The sequence below is a fragment of the Solea solea genome, chromosome 17, assembly GCF_958295425.1.
Source record: "Solea solea chromosome 17, fSolSol10.1, whole genome shotgun sequence".
In the NCBI taxonomy this organism is placed as follows: Eukaryota; Metazoa; Chordata; class Actinopteri; order Pleuronectiformes; family Soleidae; genus Solea; species Solea solea.
This window is the reverse complement of record NC_081150.1, coordinates 21,020,162-21,040,784: the sequence shown is the minus strand read 5'-3', so window position 1 is coordinate 21,040,784 and position 20,623 is coordinate 21,020,162. Positions and strand designations below refer to the sequence as shown.

General features: G+C 43.0%; 1 protein-coding gene across 2 annotated transcripts; it reads left to right on the top strand.

Annotated features, from left to right (window-relative positions):
* The first annotated feature begins 1,320 nt into the window (after positions 1-1,320).
* Positions 1,321-19,914, top strand: LOC131443920 (serine/threonine-protein kinase D3-like). 2 transcript variants are annotated; one of them, XM_058614007.1, is made up of 18 exons: positions 1,321-1,637; positions 3,153-3,722; positions 8,649-8,787; positions 11,101-11,232; positions 11,479-11,636; positions 12,177-12,369; positions 12,630-12,707; positions 13,266-13,467; positions 13,548-13,671; positions 13,769-13,846; positions 14,691-14,967; positions 16,634-16,683; positions 16,942-17,014; positions 17,099-17,205; positions 17,291-17,452; positions 17,957-18,323; positions 18,807-18,892; positions 19,255-19,914. In XM_058614007.1, the coding sequence occupies exons 2-18, from the start codon at positions 3,354-3,356 to the stop codon at positions 19,426-19,428; spliced, it is 2,769 nt and encodes a 922-aa protein (XP_058469990.1). In that variant the 5' UTR covers positions 1,321-1,637; positions 3,153-3,353; the 3' UTR covers positions 19,429-19,914. The 2 variants fall into 2 exon arrangements, with proteins under 2 accessions (XP_058469990.1, XP_058469989.1); XM_058614006.1 differs by having other exon boundaries at positions 1,322-1,637; positions 16,631-16,683.
* The last annotated feature ends 709 nt before the right edge of the window (positions 19,915-20,623 follow it).

The window sequence follows — 20,623 nt, the reverse complement described above, 5'->3', positions numbered from 1 at the left end:
TTAACTGGATTGATCTGAGAAAAAAATGTAGAGGCTTTTAATGTGAAATTCTAATTTCCTAAAAAAAATAAGAATAAAAAATAAATGTAATTGTTTAAAATTAATCAATAACATTTTTTTGTAATAATTTGTTTTTGTTTAGTTTTTTGTTTTTTTTACGTCATCATCATCTGAACCACGTGCATCATAATCACAGCTGGAGAAACACTGCCCCCTTCTGAAGAAGCTCAGTAAAAACACCAATGTTAAATCAGAATCTGATATTTTTCTGATGTTCTTTTAAAACCAAATCTTTTTTTAGCTTAAATATTTTTAAGTTTTTTTTATATATATTTTAAAAGTAAAATCTTTGAAACAAAAAGTTTACTTAAAACTGCTCCTGAAGAAAAGAGATTTGTTTTTATTCATTCATTCATCTCGTCTTGTTCTGACTGTGTTCACTTTAATAAATTAGCAACAAATTTATCACATGATTATGATTTTAAGGGTAAAACGAACCAAATAACAGTTTTTTCTGGAGGGAGCAGAAAAGGTGACGATGATGAGACAAGTTCCACCAGGAGGTGGCGCCACAGACTCGCGTCATGAAGAAGAAGCGCTGAAGCCGAGACCAGGCAAAGATCGTTTATAGACAGATGATTCACTCGGAGGTAAATGAAAAATGTGCAGGAATATCAGAACAGTTTGTGACTTAAAGTTTCCAACATAAATTATAATTTATTTATTTAATTCTGACAAATCTGACAAAAAAAATGTATAAACATAAAAACAGTAAACCAGTAAATACATAACTTGTACGTCACATGTTCACGTCTTTATCTCACTGTGAGACAGACTTTCCCACAGGAAACTGTAGTTTGTGAACCACTCACTCTCCCACACCAAACCCCATAAAGAAAATCAGTGATTTTAACATCACAGCACACAGGAGTTTTTGATCCACAGCTGCCCCCATCATTAAGTTTAGATGTCTTATTTTGTAAAATTCGGCTTTTGAAATTCTTCATTTACATTTACCTCAGTGACACGAAGTGACCACACGAGGCAGCAGTAGACCAGGAGCTCCTGTGTCCCCGCAAGCTAAAATCACTGATTTTCTCTATGGAGTTTGGTGTGGGAGAGTGCATCCATGTTGCTATGCTGTTGAGTGAGCAAACTATCATGTAGCTAACGATGCTAGCTCAAGATATGTTCACATTTTTTTCTGACTGACTTATGTAAAGTAAACCCTGTTCTATCTCTTTAATGTTTCCGGTTTTTTGCCCCTCCTCCCTCTCAGTTGTAGATTTTCTTCTGCGGCTGTGGTTCCTGAACTGGTGTCAGAGTGAGACCTCTGTGCGTCGCCCGTCGTTGATAATCAGATCCGCATGAAGCTGCTGTTTCTCGGCTGCCGCTTCTTTTTCGTCGGTGAAGTTTGGAGGAAAAAAAGAAGCGGAAAATTAAAACTTTTCACTCCCGGTTTTTAACTTCACTCGCCGCGGAGCTCTGACGGGAGAACAGCGGGACTGTGGGGAGCAGGAGTCCGGCGTGGACCAGTCCGAGCCGCCGCCGCCGCCGGATCCGAGCCCAGCGAACATTTTCTTCTGCTTTGACCCGAGATGGAAGCGGAAAACCCGCCCCGGGTTTGTGTGAGTGAGGTCGGTACCGGTGCCGTGAACGCACCACCATTCTCCACCACGACAACAACAACAACAACAAGAACAACAACAACAACCTGTACTTTTTACTATTATGACGTAAAAACGAGCATTAATCCAGATGTTAGAGAGAAAATGCAGATGTTTTACAACATTTATCTCACATATTTTTCTGTTTTCTCTTGTTTTTCCTGACAAACTCACACGAGGAACGTGTAAATAAGTCCAAAAATGAGTTCCACACAAGTTATACAACTCAACAAATGTGTTCATGTAAAGAGTTTAACACGCATTATTGATTTAATTATGCATTTATGTGTAGGAAACGTGCACTGGAACCTCAGAGAAGACAAACAAAATGACTGTTGTCTGACATAAATAATATATGTGTATTATTTAAAGAAAAACCTGATTGATTTAGTTGTTTGCCTTTGTAAAATGTTAGAAAATGGTTAAAAAAAGTGTCAGTTATGTCCACAAATCAAAGATATTATCATTGTTTTTTGATGAGTTGGTTAAATATTCACATATAAGAATGTAAAAAAGTTATATTTATATTTCAAAAAACACAAAACAAAATGGATTAGTTGTCAGTCAAACTAGCTGGTGTTTAATTTAGTTATGGATTACTCATCGACGAACTCCAGCAGCAGTGACAACAGTGGTAAAAACGACTGTATGGACTAAAGTTACTAAACTAATACGTTTTTATGACAGAAACAGTTACATTTTAGTGCTCAAATCACTGTAACCATCAATTCCAGTAATAGATTGATTGGATTTGGTGTTTTTAGTGTGCTTATTATTTGTTACTTGCTGATTTTTTTTATGTTGAAATAAACCAAATATCTTGACTTTGTTTAGAGGTTTGGCACATTTTTCACCTTTCTTTTGACAGTTGAATAATCAATAATGAAAATAATCATTTGTTCTCCGTGTATTGATCACGCATTTGTGTAAACATTAAACAGTTGATAAAAATCTGATTTCAGCCACTTAACAAAAGACTCTATGTCAGTTTATGTCTACGATATCTTTAAGAACACGTTCACGTCTTTATCTCACTGTCACACAGACTTTTCCAACAGGAAACTGACGTTTGTAAACCACTCACTCTCCCACACCAAAGCCCACAGAGAAAACCAGTGATTTTAGCTGCGGGGACACAGGAGCTGCTGGTCTACTGCTGCCTCGTGTGGTCACTTTGTGTCACTGAAGTAAATCTAAATGAAGATTTTCAAAAGCGGAATTGACAAAATAAGACATTTGAACGTAGTGATGGAGGCAGCAGTGGATCAACAACTCCTGTGTGTGTGATGTTAAAATCACTGGTTTTCTCTATGGGCTTTGGTGTGGGAGAGTGAGTGGTTTACAAACTTCAGTTTCCTGTCTCACAGTGAGATAAAGACGTGAACGTGTTCTTAAAGAGTCACTGCGTCACTTCCTCGTGAAAAATAAAAACTTTAAAGTTGTCATCACAGTGAACCTTTAACGTGTTGGTTTTGTTCTCGACAGATAACGACGTGATTGAGAGGAAAACAAACTCCACACAACTCCGTTTTTATCCCTTTTTTTAACGTCGTCCAAGATGGCCGCCAGTGAGAAGACAGTTTCCCCGCAGGATTTAAACGTGGAGAAGTTGCGACACAGGAGGCGTCAGGAGACGATCGGCTGACGATCAAAGAGTCGGACATCGTTTACTTTTCCTTCGTCTGGATGTCTTTTACCCACGATACCCTCTTCCCGCCCGGATCACGTCACAGATCGCAGTCAATGTCGGCCGACAACAGCCCGCCGCCGGCGCTGCCGGCCTCGCCGCAGTCCCTCCCCACCCTTTCTCAGCACTTTGCTCCGCCCACTCCGTCGCCCTCACCCAGCCCGCCCACCACCTTGTGCAGCCGCCTGTCCAACGGCAGCCAGACGGCTCCGACTGCGCCGAGCCCCACCCACTCGCGGGGGTCGGTTCACGGCGGCGTTTCCTTCCTGCTTCAGATCGGACTCACCCGGGAGACGGTGACCCTTGACCTAGGAGATCACTCGCTGTCGGCCGTCAGGGAGCTCGTCTGCTCCGTCGTGGATCAGAAGGTAATCCTTCCTTCTTCTTTTTCAAACTTCCGACACTCACAAAGTCGTCAAATGACGTCATGTTCCCCGTGTTCACGAGGTGAGTCCACCTACTTTTACATCGTGTTTACAAAATCGTAAGTGGATAGTTTCTGAAAGGCCAGAATTCGCAAAATTTTTGTCGTCATTATAAAACGTCCGACACGTGTGGAAAATGAATTTTCCGTCATTTTTCCCGTGTTTACGAGATGAGTCCACCTACTTTTACATAGTATTTACAAAACGCAAAATGAAACAAAAACAGAACAGAAATGACTATAACCCCTTACCTTAACCCTAAAAATAGGCCTTAACTGTGAAAAAGCCCTTTAAAGTTGACAGAAGTCCCCACAGACATAAATACAAGTACACTCACAGACTTTTCACTAACCTTAACCACAATTCAAATCTAAGTCGTAAACTTGAAACAGTTGCTCAGAAAGGATGAGGTTCCGCCTCATTAGGACCAGGTTTTATGTCTCCATGAGGACGAGGCCAGTGTTTAGGACACGAGAAAAACAAAAAACAGCCACGTCTTCCATGATCTCTCACTTATTCATCCATCCATTTGACTCAGGGACGTTACTTTGTATCAATAATTGAAAGAAACAGGAAGTGAACTTGTGATGTTTCAGGACGTCCAATAGAAAACATAGGAAATAAGAGACAGGAAATGATACATGTTCAGTGTATATATATATATATATATATGTATGTGTATATATATATATATATATGTGTGTATATATAATTACATTCATATTTACAGTCAGTGTCATTGTTTGTAACACACGTAAAAAACCTTCATTTGTGTTAAGATCATGTGATACAGATCATAAACTATGATCTATTAGATTTATTATATATACTGTATTATACGTGAAGGAACAGCCTAGATGTTAAGGGAAAAACATGAATGTTAAGGGAAAAGCGTGAATGTTTAGGGAAAAACATATGTTAAGGAAAAACATGGACGTTAAGGGAAAAATATACGTTAAGGAAAAACATGGATGTTAAGAGAAAAGCGTGGATGTTAAGGGGAAAACATGGACATTAAGTGAAAAGCATGAATTTTAATGGAAACATGGACGTTAAGGGAAAAGCATGAATGTTAATGGGAAAACATGGACGTTAAGGGGAAAACATACGTTGAGGGAAAAGTGCGAATGTTAAGGGAAAAACATTGATGTTGAGGGAAAAGCGTGGATGTTAAGGGAAAAACATTGATGTTAAAGGAAAACTGGACATGTTAAGGGAAAAACATGGACTGTAAGGGAAAAGCTTGGCTGTTAAGGGAAAAAAATACATTCATAAAAAACATGGAAGTTAAGGGGGGGGGGGTAAAGGACACTAAGGGAAAATCATGTGAGTTGAGGGAGAAACTTGGAAATGAAGGGAAAGGCCCATGGCCCATGGACATTAAGGGAAAACAAGGTTGTTAAGGGAAAATCATGTGAAGAACAACCTGTGTGCAGCTTGTTTCATATGTCAAGAGAAAGACTCTAAACATTTATATTGTGATATATATATGTTGATGATATTGAAAGTATATGATTATTCCCCATAAACTCCCATGATGCTCCTGTGTCTGTGTGTCAGGAAAAGGAGACGCTGGTTTCCTGGTCGCTGACGCTGACTCAGGGCTCTGCGTTTCCTCTTTAGCAGCTGCATGTGTGTGTGTGTAGTTCCTCAGCGCGTCAGGTCACATGATCATCATGACATCACAGTGTATTTACACACACACACACACACACACACACACTTATATTTGAACCTGTGAGTCTCAGGTTTTCATCCATCCGTTTCCAAAAATGAGGAAGTGTAATTGTTTAAAGGTAAAGGTGAATGTGTTTTCACCTTATCTCAACTTTTTCTGACCAGAAACTAAAGTCCGTAAACCACTCACTCTCCCACACCAAAGCCCACAGAGAAAACCAGTGACGTCACTAACATCACACACACACACTGCTGCCTCCATCACTCACTTCAAATGTCTTATTTTGTCAATTTGGCTTGAAAGTCCTTTATTCAGATTGTCGTCAGTGACACAAAGTGACCACACGAGGCAGCAGAGGACCAGCAGCTCCTGTGTCCCTGTGAGCTAAAATTACTGAACGTCAGTCCTTTTACACCAGCGAGACCAGAGAGACCAGAGAGTTTCTTGTTGCCATGGAGACGACGCGCGTGTACCTGCGTCCTCCGCTCAGCTGGTTTCCATGGTGACCAAGGCCAGGTGGTGGTCGAGGAGGAGAAGAAAGAGAAGGAGACAGATTTGTGTTTTAATGGTCACTTCATCCACTCACACAGCTTTGCTCAGTGACACCGTGTCTTGTGATGTTAGAGCATGAATCTGTGTTTTGTTTTGTTTTGTTTTGTTTTGTTTTGTTTTGTTTTGTTTTGTTTTGTTTTGTTTTGTTTTGTTTTGTTTTGTTTGTGTTGTGTTGTGTTGTGTTGTGTTGTGTTGTGTTGTGTTGTGCAGATACAAAGACACACAGTTTGTCTCTTCACCTTCTTTCCCTTCATTTGAACGACAGAACAGATGAAGCTCGTGTTGTTTTGTAAAGTGAAAAATCATTCGTTCAAAGTCAGAAAGTGAAAAGTGAAGTCATGAGATTTCATTTTAAAAAACATTAACGTCAAAAAAACACTCGGCTTAACTTTCCCAACTCCATTTGTTGCAATCATGGGATTAAATAGAAAGTGACCTCTGACCCTGAACGTCTCACAGCTGCTGCTGCTGTTACTGCTGCTGCTGTTACTGCTGCTGCTGCTGCTGCTGCTGCTGCTTCATCCTGTTGTTTCCTGAGCGACAGCAGCTCAGTATGTGAGCGGATGCAGGGGGAAAACAGGAGCTCAGTCAGTTTAGCCTCAATATTTCCCATCAACTCGTCTCTCCAGGCTCACTAACTAACTAACTAACTAACTAAAACTAACTCACTCACTCACTCACTCACTCAAAAACAATGAACAGATGAAGTGATGGTGATCGTTATCTGTGTTTTATTCAAAATAACTGAACATGAAATCCCGTCAGGTGGAAGGTCACTAAAGAACAGTAGGTAATTGTGGCTTTATACACATGCTCTCCACACTGGATTAAGATTATATAATCTGGATGATGGGATTACGCACACATGCAAACATATACATCATGTACAGACTGTGTAGGTGACGTTTAACGCGTCCTGGGTTACTGCTCTCCACCAACACGTGGTATTAACTCCTCCCACTACCACCAGGACTCCACCCACAACGTCACATCCCAGCATGAGAACTCTCACCCCTGAGGTCAAAGGTTACAGCAGGGCCTGGAGGTGTTTTTGCCCTCAGCGACGCTGACGACAGGAGTGAGGTCGTCAGAAATCTGTGTGTGTGTGTGTCTGTATGTGTGTGTGTGTGTGTGTGTGTGTCTGTATGTGTGTCTGTGTGTGTGTGTGTGTGTTAATCCTGGTTAATGGAGGATTAACCATAAATGTGAGGATCAGTGTGGACCAAACACACACACAGTTCAGTCCATTAACTGAACTGTGTGTGTGTGTGTTCACTTCAGAGGAGGTTTGTGCCGGTCATCAGCAACAGCAGCAGTAACAGCAGCAGCAGCAGTAACAGCAGCAGTAACAGCAGCAGTAACAGCAGCAGCAGCAGCAGCAGTAACAGCAGCAGTAACAGCAGCAGCAGCAGTAACAGCAGCAGTAACAGCAGCAGCAGCAGCAGCAGTAACAGCAGCAGTTACAGCAGCAGTAACAGCAGCAGCAGCAGTAACAGTAACTAATGACAAAGAGACACAAACTAATGACAAAGAGACACAAATTAATGACAAGGAGACAAACCAATGACAAAGAGACACAAACTAACGACAAGGAGACACAAACCAATAACAAGGAGACACAAACTAATGACAAAGAGACACAAACTAATGACAAGGAGACACAAACTAATGACAAGGAGACACAAACTAATGACAAAGAGACACAAACCAATGACAAGGAGACACAAACTAATGACAAAGAGACACAAACCAATGACAAAGAGACACAAACCAATGACAAAGAGACACAAACCAATGACAAAGACACACAAACCAATGACAAAGAGACACAAACTAATGACAAGGAGACACAAAACCACCACAAAGATACAAAAAATAACCACATTCAGACACAAGACAACCACAAAGACATAAACCCACTACAAAGTTGCCAAAGATGTAAAATAACCACAAATTGATGCGAAAATAAAACTACAAAGTGAAACTAATCATACATATAAAAACACAATCATATAAGAGACACACAATAACCACAAACATAAAAAACAAAAGTCAGTCAGAGACACTGTCCCCTCATCTGTGTCCAGGTGCTTGAGTTTGTTTCCTGTCCAGAGAAATCAGTTTGTGTCGTTTGTTTGATGCTGGTGTGAAGTCACATGATTCACAGGAGCTCAGCCAATATTCATGAGTGTGTGTGTGTGTGTGTCTGTCTCCTGCCTCGTCACCTGTGGCTGTGTTTCCTGCTGCTGCTGCTGCTGCTGCTAACATCCTGCAGCTCGAGGCAGGAAGCTGCTCCACCTGCACGAGCATCACACACACACACACACACACACACACTTTATCACTGACACAGAACAAATGTTTTTAACTTTTTCTACTAATTCTGTTTCTGTAAACATTTCACATTAAAAGCCTTGTCCTACACTTAATACAGAACTTAATATCTCTTAAAAGAACATTAAGAAGATATTTAAGTGGGATTTATTTTGATTGACAGTCAGACATTTAAAAGCAAAAATGTTGTTTAAATGATTCAAACTGAGTGAAAAACGAGATGTTTGCTTGTTGCTTTCACTGCAGGAAATTTCCAAATAACCAAACCCTGACCTCCTCTTCTTCCTCGTCCTCCTCTTCCTCAGTTCCCTGAATGCGGGTTCTTTGGGATGTACGACAAGATCCTGCTCTTCCGTCACGACCTGAACTCAGACAACATCCTGCAGCGGCTGACGTCGGCAGAGGAGATCCATGAGGGCGACCTGGTCGAGGTGGTTCTGTCTGGTAAGAAAGCAGCAACTTTCACTGTTTAAAGTCAGTTTAATGGAGCTAAGGTCGTAGTCAGACTAAGGCCGTAGTCAGACTAAGATTGTAGTCGGACTAAGGCTGTAGTCAGACTAAGATTGTAGTCAGACTAAGGCCGTAGTCAGACTAAGATTGTAGTCAGACTAAGGTTGTAGTCAGACTAAGGCCGTAGTCAGACTAAGGCCGTAGTCAGATTAAGGTCGTAGTCAGACTAAGGTCGTAGTCAAACTAGGGTCGTAGTCAAACTAAGGTCATAGTCAGACTAGGGTTGTAGTCAGACTAAGGTCGTAGTCACACTAAGGTTGTAGTCACACTAAGGTCGTAGTCAGACTAAGGGAGTAGTCAGACTAAGGTTGTAGTCAGACTAAGGTCATAGTCAGACTAGGGTCACAGTCAGACTAAGGTTGTAGTCAGACTAAGCTCGTAGGTCAGACTAAGGTTGTAGTCAGACTAAGGTCATAGTCAGACTAGGGTCGCAGTCAGACTAAGGTCCTAGTCATTCTAAGATTGTAGTCAGACTAAGGTCGTAGTCAGACAAAGATTGTAGTCCTATTAAGGTTGTAGTTAGACTAAGATTGTAGTCAGACTAGGGTCGTAATCAGACTAAGATCGTAGTAAGTCTAAGGTCGCAGTCAGACTAAGATCGCAGTCAGACTAAGCTTGTAGTCAGACTAAGCTCATAGTCAGACTAAGGCTGCATTCACACCAGCTCCTTCTTCATCAAATCCTAGTCCTTTTGCTCTGAAAGTCTGGTTGCTTTGGGGAGGTTGTGAACACACAACCGAACTCTGATGCTCATCAAAAAAGTGAACTCTGGTCCGCCTGAAAACATCGGACTCAGCTCACTTCAAGTGAAGCAAGTGCAGGAAGCAGACTACTACGCAGGGCATTGTGGGTAAACACAATCAGAACATGTGACGGGAGAAACGTCAGCGTTTATGTGTGGTACGTTCACTGTGTGATGGTGATCATTCAACTCAAGCCTTAAAAACTTCATAAACTGATGAATTAAAAGCGTTTCTGAGGATTTTATGAATCTAAATAGGATTTTGATTGATGAAAATCTCATGTGAAACATTACAGTTTTATTTGTCGTATTCAAAGTATCAGGAAAACAGCGTTCATTTAGATTTCCCGTTCTTCTCGTTTAACTTGATTTTATTTGTTTTTATCTCAGTTTCATCTCCGTCATGTTAATCCAGCTCTGAGGAGACAGTGGGTGTGAGACTCAGATCTAGTTCCCTTCACCGCAGCGTCTCCCTGGATCACTCTACGCGCCGCTCTCACTATAATATTGTGTTATAGGATTGTCATTTCCTGAGTGGTGTTGACAGGTCTGGCTGTAAAACCTTAAAACTGACACCGTTCAACAGCTCGGCACTCAGACGCCGAGCAGCAGGTTTATGTTACACTGCAGGAGGAAAACAAACCACAACAGGTTCAATCCCGCGACCACTTCCTCCTCCTCCTGCTGCTGCTGCTGCTGCAAACCTGTGCTGCTTTATGTCTTTATTACCGTCGCTGTTCATGCTGCTTCTGTTACCACAGAGCTAGAGGAGGAGGATGCTGACAACCATGGCATGTATTGTGAAGTGTGGATGTAGCAGAGACACAAGAAAACGTGATTTTTTTAGCCACTTAGCAAAAGACTCACAGTGTAAAATCCATCGAACCACTCACTCTCCCACACCAAAGCCCATAGAGAAAATAAGTGATTTTAGCTCGCAGGGACACAGGAGCTGCTGGTCTACTGCTGCCTCGTGTGGCCACTTTGTGTCACTGAGGTTAATCTAAATGAAGAATTTTAAATGACTAATTTGACAAAAAAGGACATTAGAACTTAGTGATGGAGGCAGCAGTGGATCAACAACTCCTGTGTGTGTGATGTTAAAATCACTGATTTTCTCTATGGGCTTTGGTGTGGGAGAGTGAGTGGTCTCCTGTTGGAAAAGTCTGTCTCACAGTGAGATAAAGACGAGAAAATGTTCTTAAAGACATCTGGACTTAAACTGACATAGACTTTATGAGTTGAGACTTTGGTGAAGTGGCTAAAACTCAGTTTTCTTGGTGCAAAAAACACATTGATTGTCTTTTTCTCTCTCTAATTTAATCTCACTGTCCCTGATTGTGTAATGTATCAGTATTAAAGACTTGGACTTGACATTTTTTTTTTTTTTTTTTTTTTTAACTGGATCAGGAGCAATATAATTTGAAATAAAAGGGATTTTGGATGATGGGTTATTATTATTATTATTATTATTATTATTATTAATAATAATAATGTTCTTTCAGCTCTGGCCACAGCTGAAGACTTCCAGATCCGACCTCACGCACTGTACGTTCACTCGTACAAGGCCCCGGCGTTCTGCGATGACTGTGGGGAGATGCTGTGGGGACTCGTCCGACAAGGCCTCAAGTGTGAAGGTAACAACAGCCAGGTTTTAGGTCAAATAGGAGAGTGAATGGTTTACAAACTTCAGTTTAGAAACAACTGCAAACTCTTTTGTTTGACGCATTCTATCCAAAAACGTGAACTTTGAAATGTATGTGTGTGTGTATATATATATACACATACGTGTGTATATATATACATACACACATGTGTATGTATATATATATATATATATATATATATATGTATATGGTATAATATTGCTATTGGCTCCGCAGGATGTGGACTGAACTACCACAAACGATGTGCGTTTAAGATCCCCAACAACTGCAGTGGCGTGAAGAAGAGGAGGCTGTCCAACGTGTCCCTGTCGGGCGCCGTCCTGTCCGTCACTCGTCCTCCTTCTACTGAGTTCAGCCCAGTCCCACAGGAGGAGGTGGGTTTGAGAACTTAGCTCTTTTCTTCCTGTAGCTGTCGTGTGTGTATATGTAGTCAGACTAAGGTCATAGTCAGACTAAGGTCATAGTCGGACTAAGGTAGTAGTCAGACTAAGGTCACAGTTGTCATACTATTGTTTATATTAGTTATTGTTTTGTTTAGTTAAGTGAATCAATAATCCTGCCCAGCAAGTTTTGCACAAGTAAAATACTCAGCTTAACTAAGTTAAGGGAGACTCATTTTAAGTAAACACATGTTACATGACAGAATTTGCCTTTTTACAAAGTACAACAATAACATATACCTTACAGGTTTTTTTTGCATATACCTGTTAAAATGTGTCATATAAGTAATTTTTAAAAAAACACTGGTTGTTATATCATCGGATACACAAACGTTGTGTTAGAAATTAAAAGAAATAGAAGTGAAACATAATATATGTGTGCATATAAGAAGGAAATTTAAAAAAATGCAAATGTTGAAAAGAAAAGCAGATGTGACTCATTCACAAATTTCTTTTCCCCGTCTGTTCCACCAGCTGCGCCCCCTGCTGGGTGCTGTGAAGCGTAACTCCCTGCTCAGTGGACGTCCCATCTGGATGGAGAAGATGGTGCTGGGACGAGTCAAAGTCCCCCACACCTTCTCCGTCCACACGTACACTCGTCCCACCATCTGTCAGTTCTGCAAACGTCTGCTGAAAGGACTTTTCCGACAGGGGATGCAGTGCAAAGGTGACAAGTTCACTCTGAAAGGATCCAAAAATATGAAAATAATTATTCTATCATCATTATTATTATTATTATTATTATTATAATTATTATCTGAAGTACAATGATGCCTTCAGTTTCCATGTTCGGTTTGACCATGAGAAATTCGCTATATTCACTGTTATAACGTTAAAAGCAGAAAAAGCAGTAAAATATCATTCTGTATGCAGACGACATGATGAAATATGTTTGAACCAATCCTGCGTTTGTTTCTGCGTCCTCAGATTGTAAATTTAACTGTCATAAGAGATGTGCGGCCAAAGTTCCTCGCGACTGCCTCGGCGAGGTGGACTTTAATGGAGGTGAGTCGTCTCTGATTTACGCTGATGATGTCGTCATTTATATTTAACTTTAAAAAGTCTCACTTTATCATTCATGACACTTTTCCACTAGGACTGAACCATTTGTAATCTAATCTAACTACTTTACTTTACACTTTTACCTTACCTTATATTAGCTTTCTTCCTTTTACTTTACTTTAGTTTACATACTTTACTTTACCTATTTTACTTTATTTTACCTTACCTTAGATTAGTTTTCTTCATTTTACTTTACTGACTTCTACTTTGCTTTGCTTTACTTTACTTTACTGACTTTACTTGACTTGACTTTACTGACTTCACTTCACTTCTCTTTACTTTACTTCTCTTTACTTTACTTTACTTTACTTTACTTAACTTTGCTTGCTTTACTTTACTTTACCTTACTTTACTTTACTTTACTTTACTTTACTTTACTTTACTTTACTTTACTTTACCTTACCTAACTTTACCTTAATTCACTTCACTTTACTTTACTTTGTTTTTACTGTCTTCCCACAGTTTAATAAAGTTTTTTACTCTGTCTGTCTGTCTGTCCAGAGCCGGCCAGTCCCAGTCTGGACTCTGAGGCGACGATGGAGGTGGACACGTGTGACACGTGCGACACGTGTGACGTCAGCAGTGATGGAGGTCAGAGCATGGACGAGCAGGACGAGTCGTCCACGCCCGAGGACAAGCTCTTCTTCATCGAGGGTCCGTGTGCGGACGGCGAGAGAGATGACGAGACGCTGCGGGCCATCAGGTGACGTCAGCGTCCTTTGGTGTTTTAAATAAATAAACGCAGCTCCTTCTGAGAGTGTGTTTTATTGGTTCGCCCCGCAGCCCGTCCACCAGCACCAACATCCCTCTGATGAGAGTGGTTCAGTCCATCAAACACACCAAGAGGAAAAGCTCCACAGTGGTGAAGGAGGGATGGATGGTGCACTACACCAGCCGCGACAACCTGGTGAATGCACACACACACACGCACACACACACACACACACACACACTCGTCCATTCGTCTCCCTGACGATGTGATGTGTGTCCTTGTGTCTTTGCAGAGGAAGAGACATTACTGGAGACTGGACACCAAGAGTCTGACTCTGTTTCAGAATGAAAGTGGAGCCAAGTTTTACAAGGTAATCATCAGCAGCAGCAGCAGCAGCAGCAGCAGCTCCAGTTTCACATGGAGGAGTCGAGTTTCAGACTCTGTCCATCACTGTTTGTTTACAACTGCATTATTCACTCTGGTTTCCCACCAGAGTCTGAGCCGAGTTATTTTGCCCACACCAAAGCCCATAGAGAAAATCAGTGATTTTAGCTCACAGGGACAATCGGAACAAAGGATTTCAAAAGCCGAATTGACATAATAAGATGTTTGTACTCAGTGATGGAGGCAACAGTGGATCAACAACTCCTGTGTGGTGTGATGTTAAAATCACAGATTTTCTCTATGGGCCTTGGTGTGGGAGAGTGAGTGTTTGGGAAAAGTGACCTTAACTGAAGTTTCCTGTTTGAAGAGTTCGTCTAACAGTGAGATAAAGTGGCAGAAGAGCTTTGGCTCAGGTTGAAATGAGTTTTTAAGAAGAATGAAGAATAATCCTCTGGGTGTGTGTGAGGCGATTGTGACGGATGTGACGGGTCGCACTCGGTCTGTGCAGCTCCATCACTTTCCTCCTCCCGCTTTCATCTGGTGACCTGCTGACCTTCACCACAAAGACCAGCAGGAACCGGCCTTTGAAGGTGAGGTCTGAGGGATCTGTGGCTCGCCGCCACCTCGCATACGTCCCGGCCTTTTAATCACAGGGCGACAGGAGGGCGGGGCCAGTGGCACGAACTTGGCAAAACACAAGACGTTCACAGACTCGGCAGAACTTCAAACTTCTCCTTCACACGTTTGATCCGGCAGGGGTCAGAGTTTAAACACCCCATGTCTCACCCCATGTCTCACTTCCTGTCTCCCGTGTCCCCGTCACACTCCAGGAGATCCCGCTCTCCGAGATCCTGCAGGTGGAGCCGGCACAGGACTTCGGCTGCCTGCCGCAGGGCAGCAGACCGCACTGTTTCGAGGTGACCACGGCAAGTGTGGTGTACTACGGCGGTGAGGACGGCGGTGGCGTCGGACTGCACCACAATCCCGTCCTGGCCGCATCCGGCGTGGGGCGGGACGTGGGACAGAGCTGGGAGAAGGCGATCCGACAGGCGCTGATGCCCGTGACGCCAAAGGCCAGTGTGGGCACCGGACCAGGCAAGGACCACAGTGAGTAACACACACACACACTGAGCCTTTAAAGGGATAGTTCAGGACTAGACTCCACTGTGAGTAAAAACATGTCTCACCGTAGTTTCCTGACATGCATTTGTTGCAATCTGCAGACTCACCATTAGATGTCACTACTTCTTGGACACTGGACGACCAAAGTCTACGTCAGTTTGAGTCTACGACATCTTTAAGAACACGTTCACGTCTTTATCTCACTGTGAGACGACTTTGTAAACCACTCACTCTCCCACACCAAAGCCCAGAGAGAAAATCAGTAATTTTAACATCACACACACAGGAGTTGTTGATCCACTGCTGCCTCCATCACTAAGTTCAAATGTCTTATTTTGTAAAATTTGGATTTATGTCAGTGACACAAAGTGACCACACGAGGCAGCAGTAGACCAGCAGCTCTTGTGTCCCCGGCAGCTAAAATCACTGATTTTCTCTATGGGCTTTGGTGTGGGAGAGTGAGTGGTTTACAAACATCAGTTTCCTGTTGGTAAAGTCTGTTTTCAGGCTGGTTGTCAGCAGTAGGGGGCGCTCACAGTTTAGTCCTCATACACACACACACACACTCACACACTCACACAGGGATTTCAGAGGATTTTCGGCTTCACCTCAGGTTAATGTGTTTTTTTAAGTTTCACCACTAAAAGGAGATTTTTGTTTTGTCACTAAACGACTAAAACGGTGGCATTAAAATAATAAATGTTCCACCTGCTCAGTGATTAATGTCAAGCTGCACTTTCCCTCCAAAAATAGACAGCGTGTCAATAAGTTAATGGACGCTGATGTAACCAAGCGGACGAGGTGACGAGACTCAAACAATGATGAGAAGAAACAACACAAACTGATGCAACAACAACACAATCATCAGTTTAACTGATTTATGTGTCATTTACTGCACTTTTACATAACACATTCACAGTCCATATTGATTAATAATTCAAAAATAAATCTCTACGATCAGTTAAATCTGAAAATAAACCAAAAACACTACTGCGATTTTTCACAATAAAAGTCCTCCAGAGACGATGTTATGGGCTTTTATTGTGAAAGAACGCATCATAATGATATCTGATAGATAATTTTTTAAGATTTAAATGGGTTTAAATTCGACCCAACTTTATTTATAAAGCAACAGAACGACAAAATTAAAGCTCTCACATCGTCCCACACCGTCACTGCCTCGTGTCAATAAAGTTATGTAAACGCTCTCTGGACGATGACCTAACCCGTGACCTAAATATGAGAAGGCCGCCCCCTGCAGCAGACTGCAGGTATTGATTACAGAGCGATGACCCGATCAAAGCCGCCGCCCCGGATCTGATCGGAAATCAATATTAGCTCGTCAGGATTTCCTGCGCACACACGACTGCCCTCGGCTGCGTTTCTTTTTTTAACGTCAGAGTGAATTAACGCAGCTGTGTCACACACACACACACACACAGACAGGAAACGGAGGCTTTTATTTTGGTGAAATAGTTGGTAACAGCGTGTGGTTTCCTCACGTCAGGTTTTGATCTCGGCTGGAAATCCATCGACTCGCTCGTTGTCCAACAAAGAAACAGGAAATTAGGTTTAAATGATTCCAGAAGGTTAAGAAAATAAAAGCGCGCACACACACACACACATGCATTTTGTTTTCTCTCCTCAGAAGAAATTTCCATGAGCATATCAGTGTCCAACTCCCAGATCCAAGAGAACGTGGTGAGTCACGGTTTGAACTTTTTATTCGCGTCAGGAACGCGTTTGTCTGGCTTTTATTTTGGAATAAAACACACACACACACAACCTGTGTTTGACTTTAAATGTGAACATTTTCTACTTTCTGTCATTTTTCAGCTTCATAAATGTGAATATTTTCAGTTTTCTTTGCTCCATAAAGAAAGAAATCATTAAAAAAAACGGAGTAAATTTTGTGTTTGTGGACAAAAACAAAGACGTCTAAGTCTCTGTGTCATTCAGGACATCAGCTCAGTCTATCAGATCTTCGCTGACGAGGTTCTTGGCTCGGGACAGTTTGGGATCGTGTACGGAGGTGAGGCTCTCAAACCAAACAAACCAGTAACAATGTTAAACTGAATGACACTGTAAAAACGAGCGCCGTCGTCGTCCTCTGCAGGGAAACACAGGAAGAGCGGCAGAGACGTCGCCATCAAGATCATCGACAAAATGAGGTTCCCCACCAAACAGGAGAGTCAGCTGAGGAACGAGGTGGCCATCCTGCAGGTAACCACACACACACACACACACACACACAGCGCCCCCACCTGGCGACGGCAGGAAAGCACACGTGTTTTCTTCTCCCCGTCAGAACCTGCATCACCCCGGCATCGTGAACCTGGAGTGCATGTTCGAGACGCCGGAGCAGGTGTTTGTCGTCATGGAGAAGCTGCACGGCGACATGTTGGAGATGATTCTGTCGAGCGAGCGGAGTCGTCTACCCGAGCGCCTCACCAAGTTCCTGGTCACGCAGGTGAGCCACGCCCACCGGCTCCGCCTCTCTGATGTCGACATCTTCTACGTGAAGTCGTTCCCTCTGGCGTGGAGGTCAGGTCTGGCGAAAAATGCGATGTTGGCGTAGTTCGTTGCTGGAGGGCTCTACGGCGTAACCGCGTCCTCAACTTAACAGGAAGTGGGTTATTTGGAATTTTGCCGTCCATTTTGGAGATTTGCACCTTTGTGAATGAGCGAACTCGTCCGAGCGCGTTTGTCGTACCGACAAAAAAACGCACCGATCTGTAATCGACACATCAAAGGCTCTCCACGTTATGGCGAATTTCTAGTATTGGCCCACGAAACAGGAAGGACCATAACCGTGGCCTCAACTCAACAGGAAGTCGGCCATTTGGAATTTTGGCGTCCATTTTGGCGTTTTGCTCCCTACGTAAACAAGCTAGTTTTCTATTATTTTGGTGAAGATAATCGCGATGTTGTTTGTGGTTTCCATGCCGTGTTGATGATGGGAGTTCTTCTGCAGATCCTCGTCGCTCTCCGACATCTTCACTTCAAGAACATCGTCCACTGCGACCTGAAGCCCGAGAACGTCCTGCTGGCCTCGGCGGAACCGTTCCCTCAGGTGAAACTCTGCGACTTCGGCTTCGCTCGGATCATCGGGGAGAAGTCTTTCCGCCGCTCGGTGGTAGGCACGCCGGCGTACCTGGCGCCGGAGGTTCTCCGCAGCAAGGGCTACAACCGCTCGCTGGACATGTGGTCGGTGGGCGTCATCATCTACGTCAGTCTGAGCGGGACGTTCCCCTTCAACGAGGACGAGGACATCAACGACCAGATCCAGAACGCCGCCTTCATGTACCCGCAAAACCCGTGGAAGGAGATCTCGGAGCAGGGTGAGACATCGCGGTCATGAAGGACCGAGATCTTCTGCTGAAAGTGTGGTTGTATGAAGTTCTGACGACGTCAGTTAGAGAGGGATTTTGGCTTTTTACTGAAGGGTTGCCGGTTCGAATTCCAACAAGGCAAGAGCTGTGATGCCCCTGAGCAAGATCCCATGAAGTCCACGATGTTTTAAGAACACGTTCACGTCTTTATATCACTGTAAACCACTCACTCTCCCACACCAAAGCCCATAGAGAAAATCAGTGATTTTAGCTGGCGGGGACACAGGAGCTGCTGGTCCTCTGCTGCCTCGTGTGATCACTTTGTGTCACTGTGGTCAATCTGAACAAAGACTTTCAAAAGCCGAATTGACAAAATCAAACATTTGAACTTAGTGATGGAGGCAGCAGTGGATTAACAACTCCTGTGTGTGTGTGTGTGTGTGAGATGTTTCTCTGTGGGCGTTTCACTGACTGTGTCGTTTGTGTTTACAGCCACAGATCTGATCAACAACCTGCTGCAGGTGAAGATGAGGAAGCGCTACAGCGTGGACAAATCGCTGAGTCACCCCTGGCTACAGGTAACGAAAACGTCACGTCGCAAACAAACGGCCACGCCCCCTCCCTCCCCAAAGTGTCCATGTTCCTCAATCTCGCGATACTACGCCGATGTAGCATCAAATCTGTTTATAACTGAAGGAAACAAGATTTATTCTCACTGTAAACTTCAGCCTCACGTCTGTGATCTTTGTCCCGTCAAAGAATACGTAGTAGTAGTTTGTTGAATGGCCACTTGGGGGCGGTGTTAATCGTCTTAATCACTAGTTTCAGGTCATTCAGAGGAAAATCCCTGACTGAAAAGCGTCAGGAAAACATCTTTATGTACAGATTGTTTTTCGCTAATGGTTACCTTGTCGTGACTCCGCCCCCCCTCCCCCCGCAGGACTACCAGACCTGGCTGGACCTGCGCGAGTTTGAGACGCGGCGAGGCGAGCGCTACATCACTCACGAGAGCGACGACGCCCGCTGGGAGGAGCACGCCGACGAGCGCGGCCTCTACTGCCCCAGACACTTCATCATGTCCCCGAACCTGGACGACATGGACGAGGACCCCTAGTGGCCACAAGCGGCAGAGTCCGAGGACAGAGGCCTGTTGTCACCTGTTGCCGTCGAGACGGTGTGGTAACCACAGCGCCGTGGTCAGTGAGCTCCGTGCAGGAAACTGTCTTAAGGAAATCAGGTCCATTTTGTTTTTTGAGTTCTTCTACAACTGTGAAGTGAAATGTGAGTAAATAAATGTTCAGTCTCTTTCAGGACTGAGTTCACCGGCACAAAAACTGAGACGCGAGAGACTGAAATAAACCCAGACTTTCTTGTTAATCCGTGCAGAGGACGAGACGGGTGTTGTCACATGTTTTAGAAGAAACACAAACGTTGTTTTGAAGTGTGTCATGTGACACAAACCAGCCTGAGGAACGTGTGAACGTCTTTATCTCACTGTGAGACAGGAAACTGAAGTTTGTAAACCACTCACTCTCCCACACCAAAGCCCATAGAGAAAATCAGTGATTTTAACATCACACACACAGGAGTTGTTGATCCACTGCTTTTGTCAATTTGGCTTTTGAAATCCTTTGTTCAGATTTTCCTCAGTGACACAAAGTGACCACACGAGGCAGCAGAGGACCAGCAGCTCCTGTGTCCCTGCCAGCTAAAATCACTGATTTTCTCTATGGGCTTTGGTGTGGAAGAGGGAGTGGTGACTGTGTCAGTATCTCATTCAACCACACTTAAAAACATGTGAACTTGCCCTTTAAGAAGTTGTGAATGGGTATGGGACAATATATGATTTTATCGGGCAATAAATAGTGACTTTACTTTATCGTGAATGGAGAAAATTGCTCATATTTTACATGAAATTACTTAAAAATGCTTGGTATGTTTCAAACTACCACAAGGGGAGCCAAAAAAAACTTTGGTCAGGAAATGTGTGATAAATAAAACTTTATATCGTCCTTTCCTCAGTTACGATAAAGTTTAGACTTTGCACTATTGCGAAAATCTTTAAATCAGAATTTTGATGTTTTTGTTTGTTCATCCTCAAAAGTATAAAATTATTTGTGTTTGTTTTTCATTAAAATCAAAATTAAATTTCTTACATTTTCACTAATGTTGAATTCGCAACACTTGCTTGATTTGTCCAGCAGGTGGCGTCAAGTACGGTGGAGTTATTTTGTCAAAACGCACACTTTATTTTACACTTTTGCAGAGAAACAGTTTCATTTCTTTCTCTTTGTTTTTGTGCTATTTGT

Coding starts and splice junctions, on each gene's coding strand:
- LOC131443920 (XM_058614006.1), top strand. CDS start 3,354: ATGTCTTTTACCCACGATACCCTCTTCCCGCCCGGATCACGTCACAGA. Junction 3,723..8,648: donor GCTCCGTCGTGGATCAGAAG/GTAATCCTTCCT, acceptor CCTCTTCCTCAG/TTCCCTGAATGCGGGTTCTT. Junction 17,206..17,290: donor ACGAGGTGGCCATCCTGCAG/GTAACCACACAC, acceptor TCTCCCCGTCAG/AACCTGCATCACCCCGGCAT.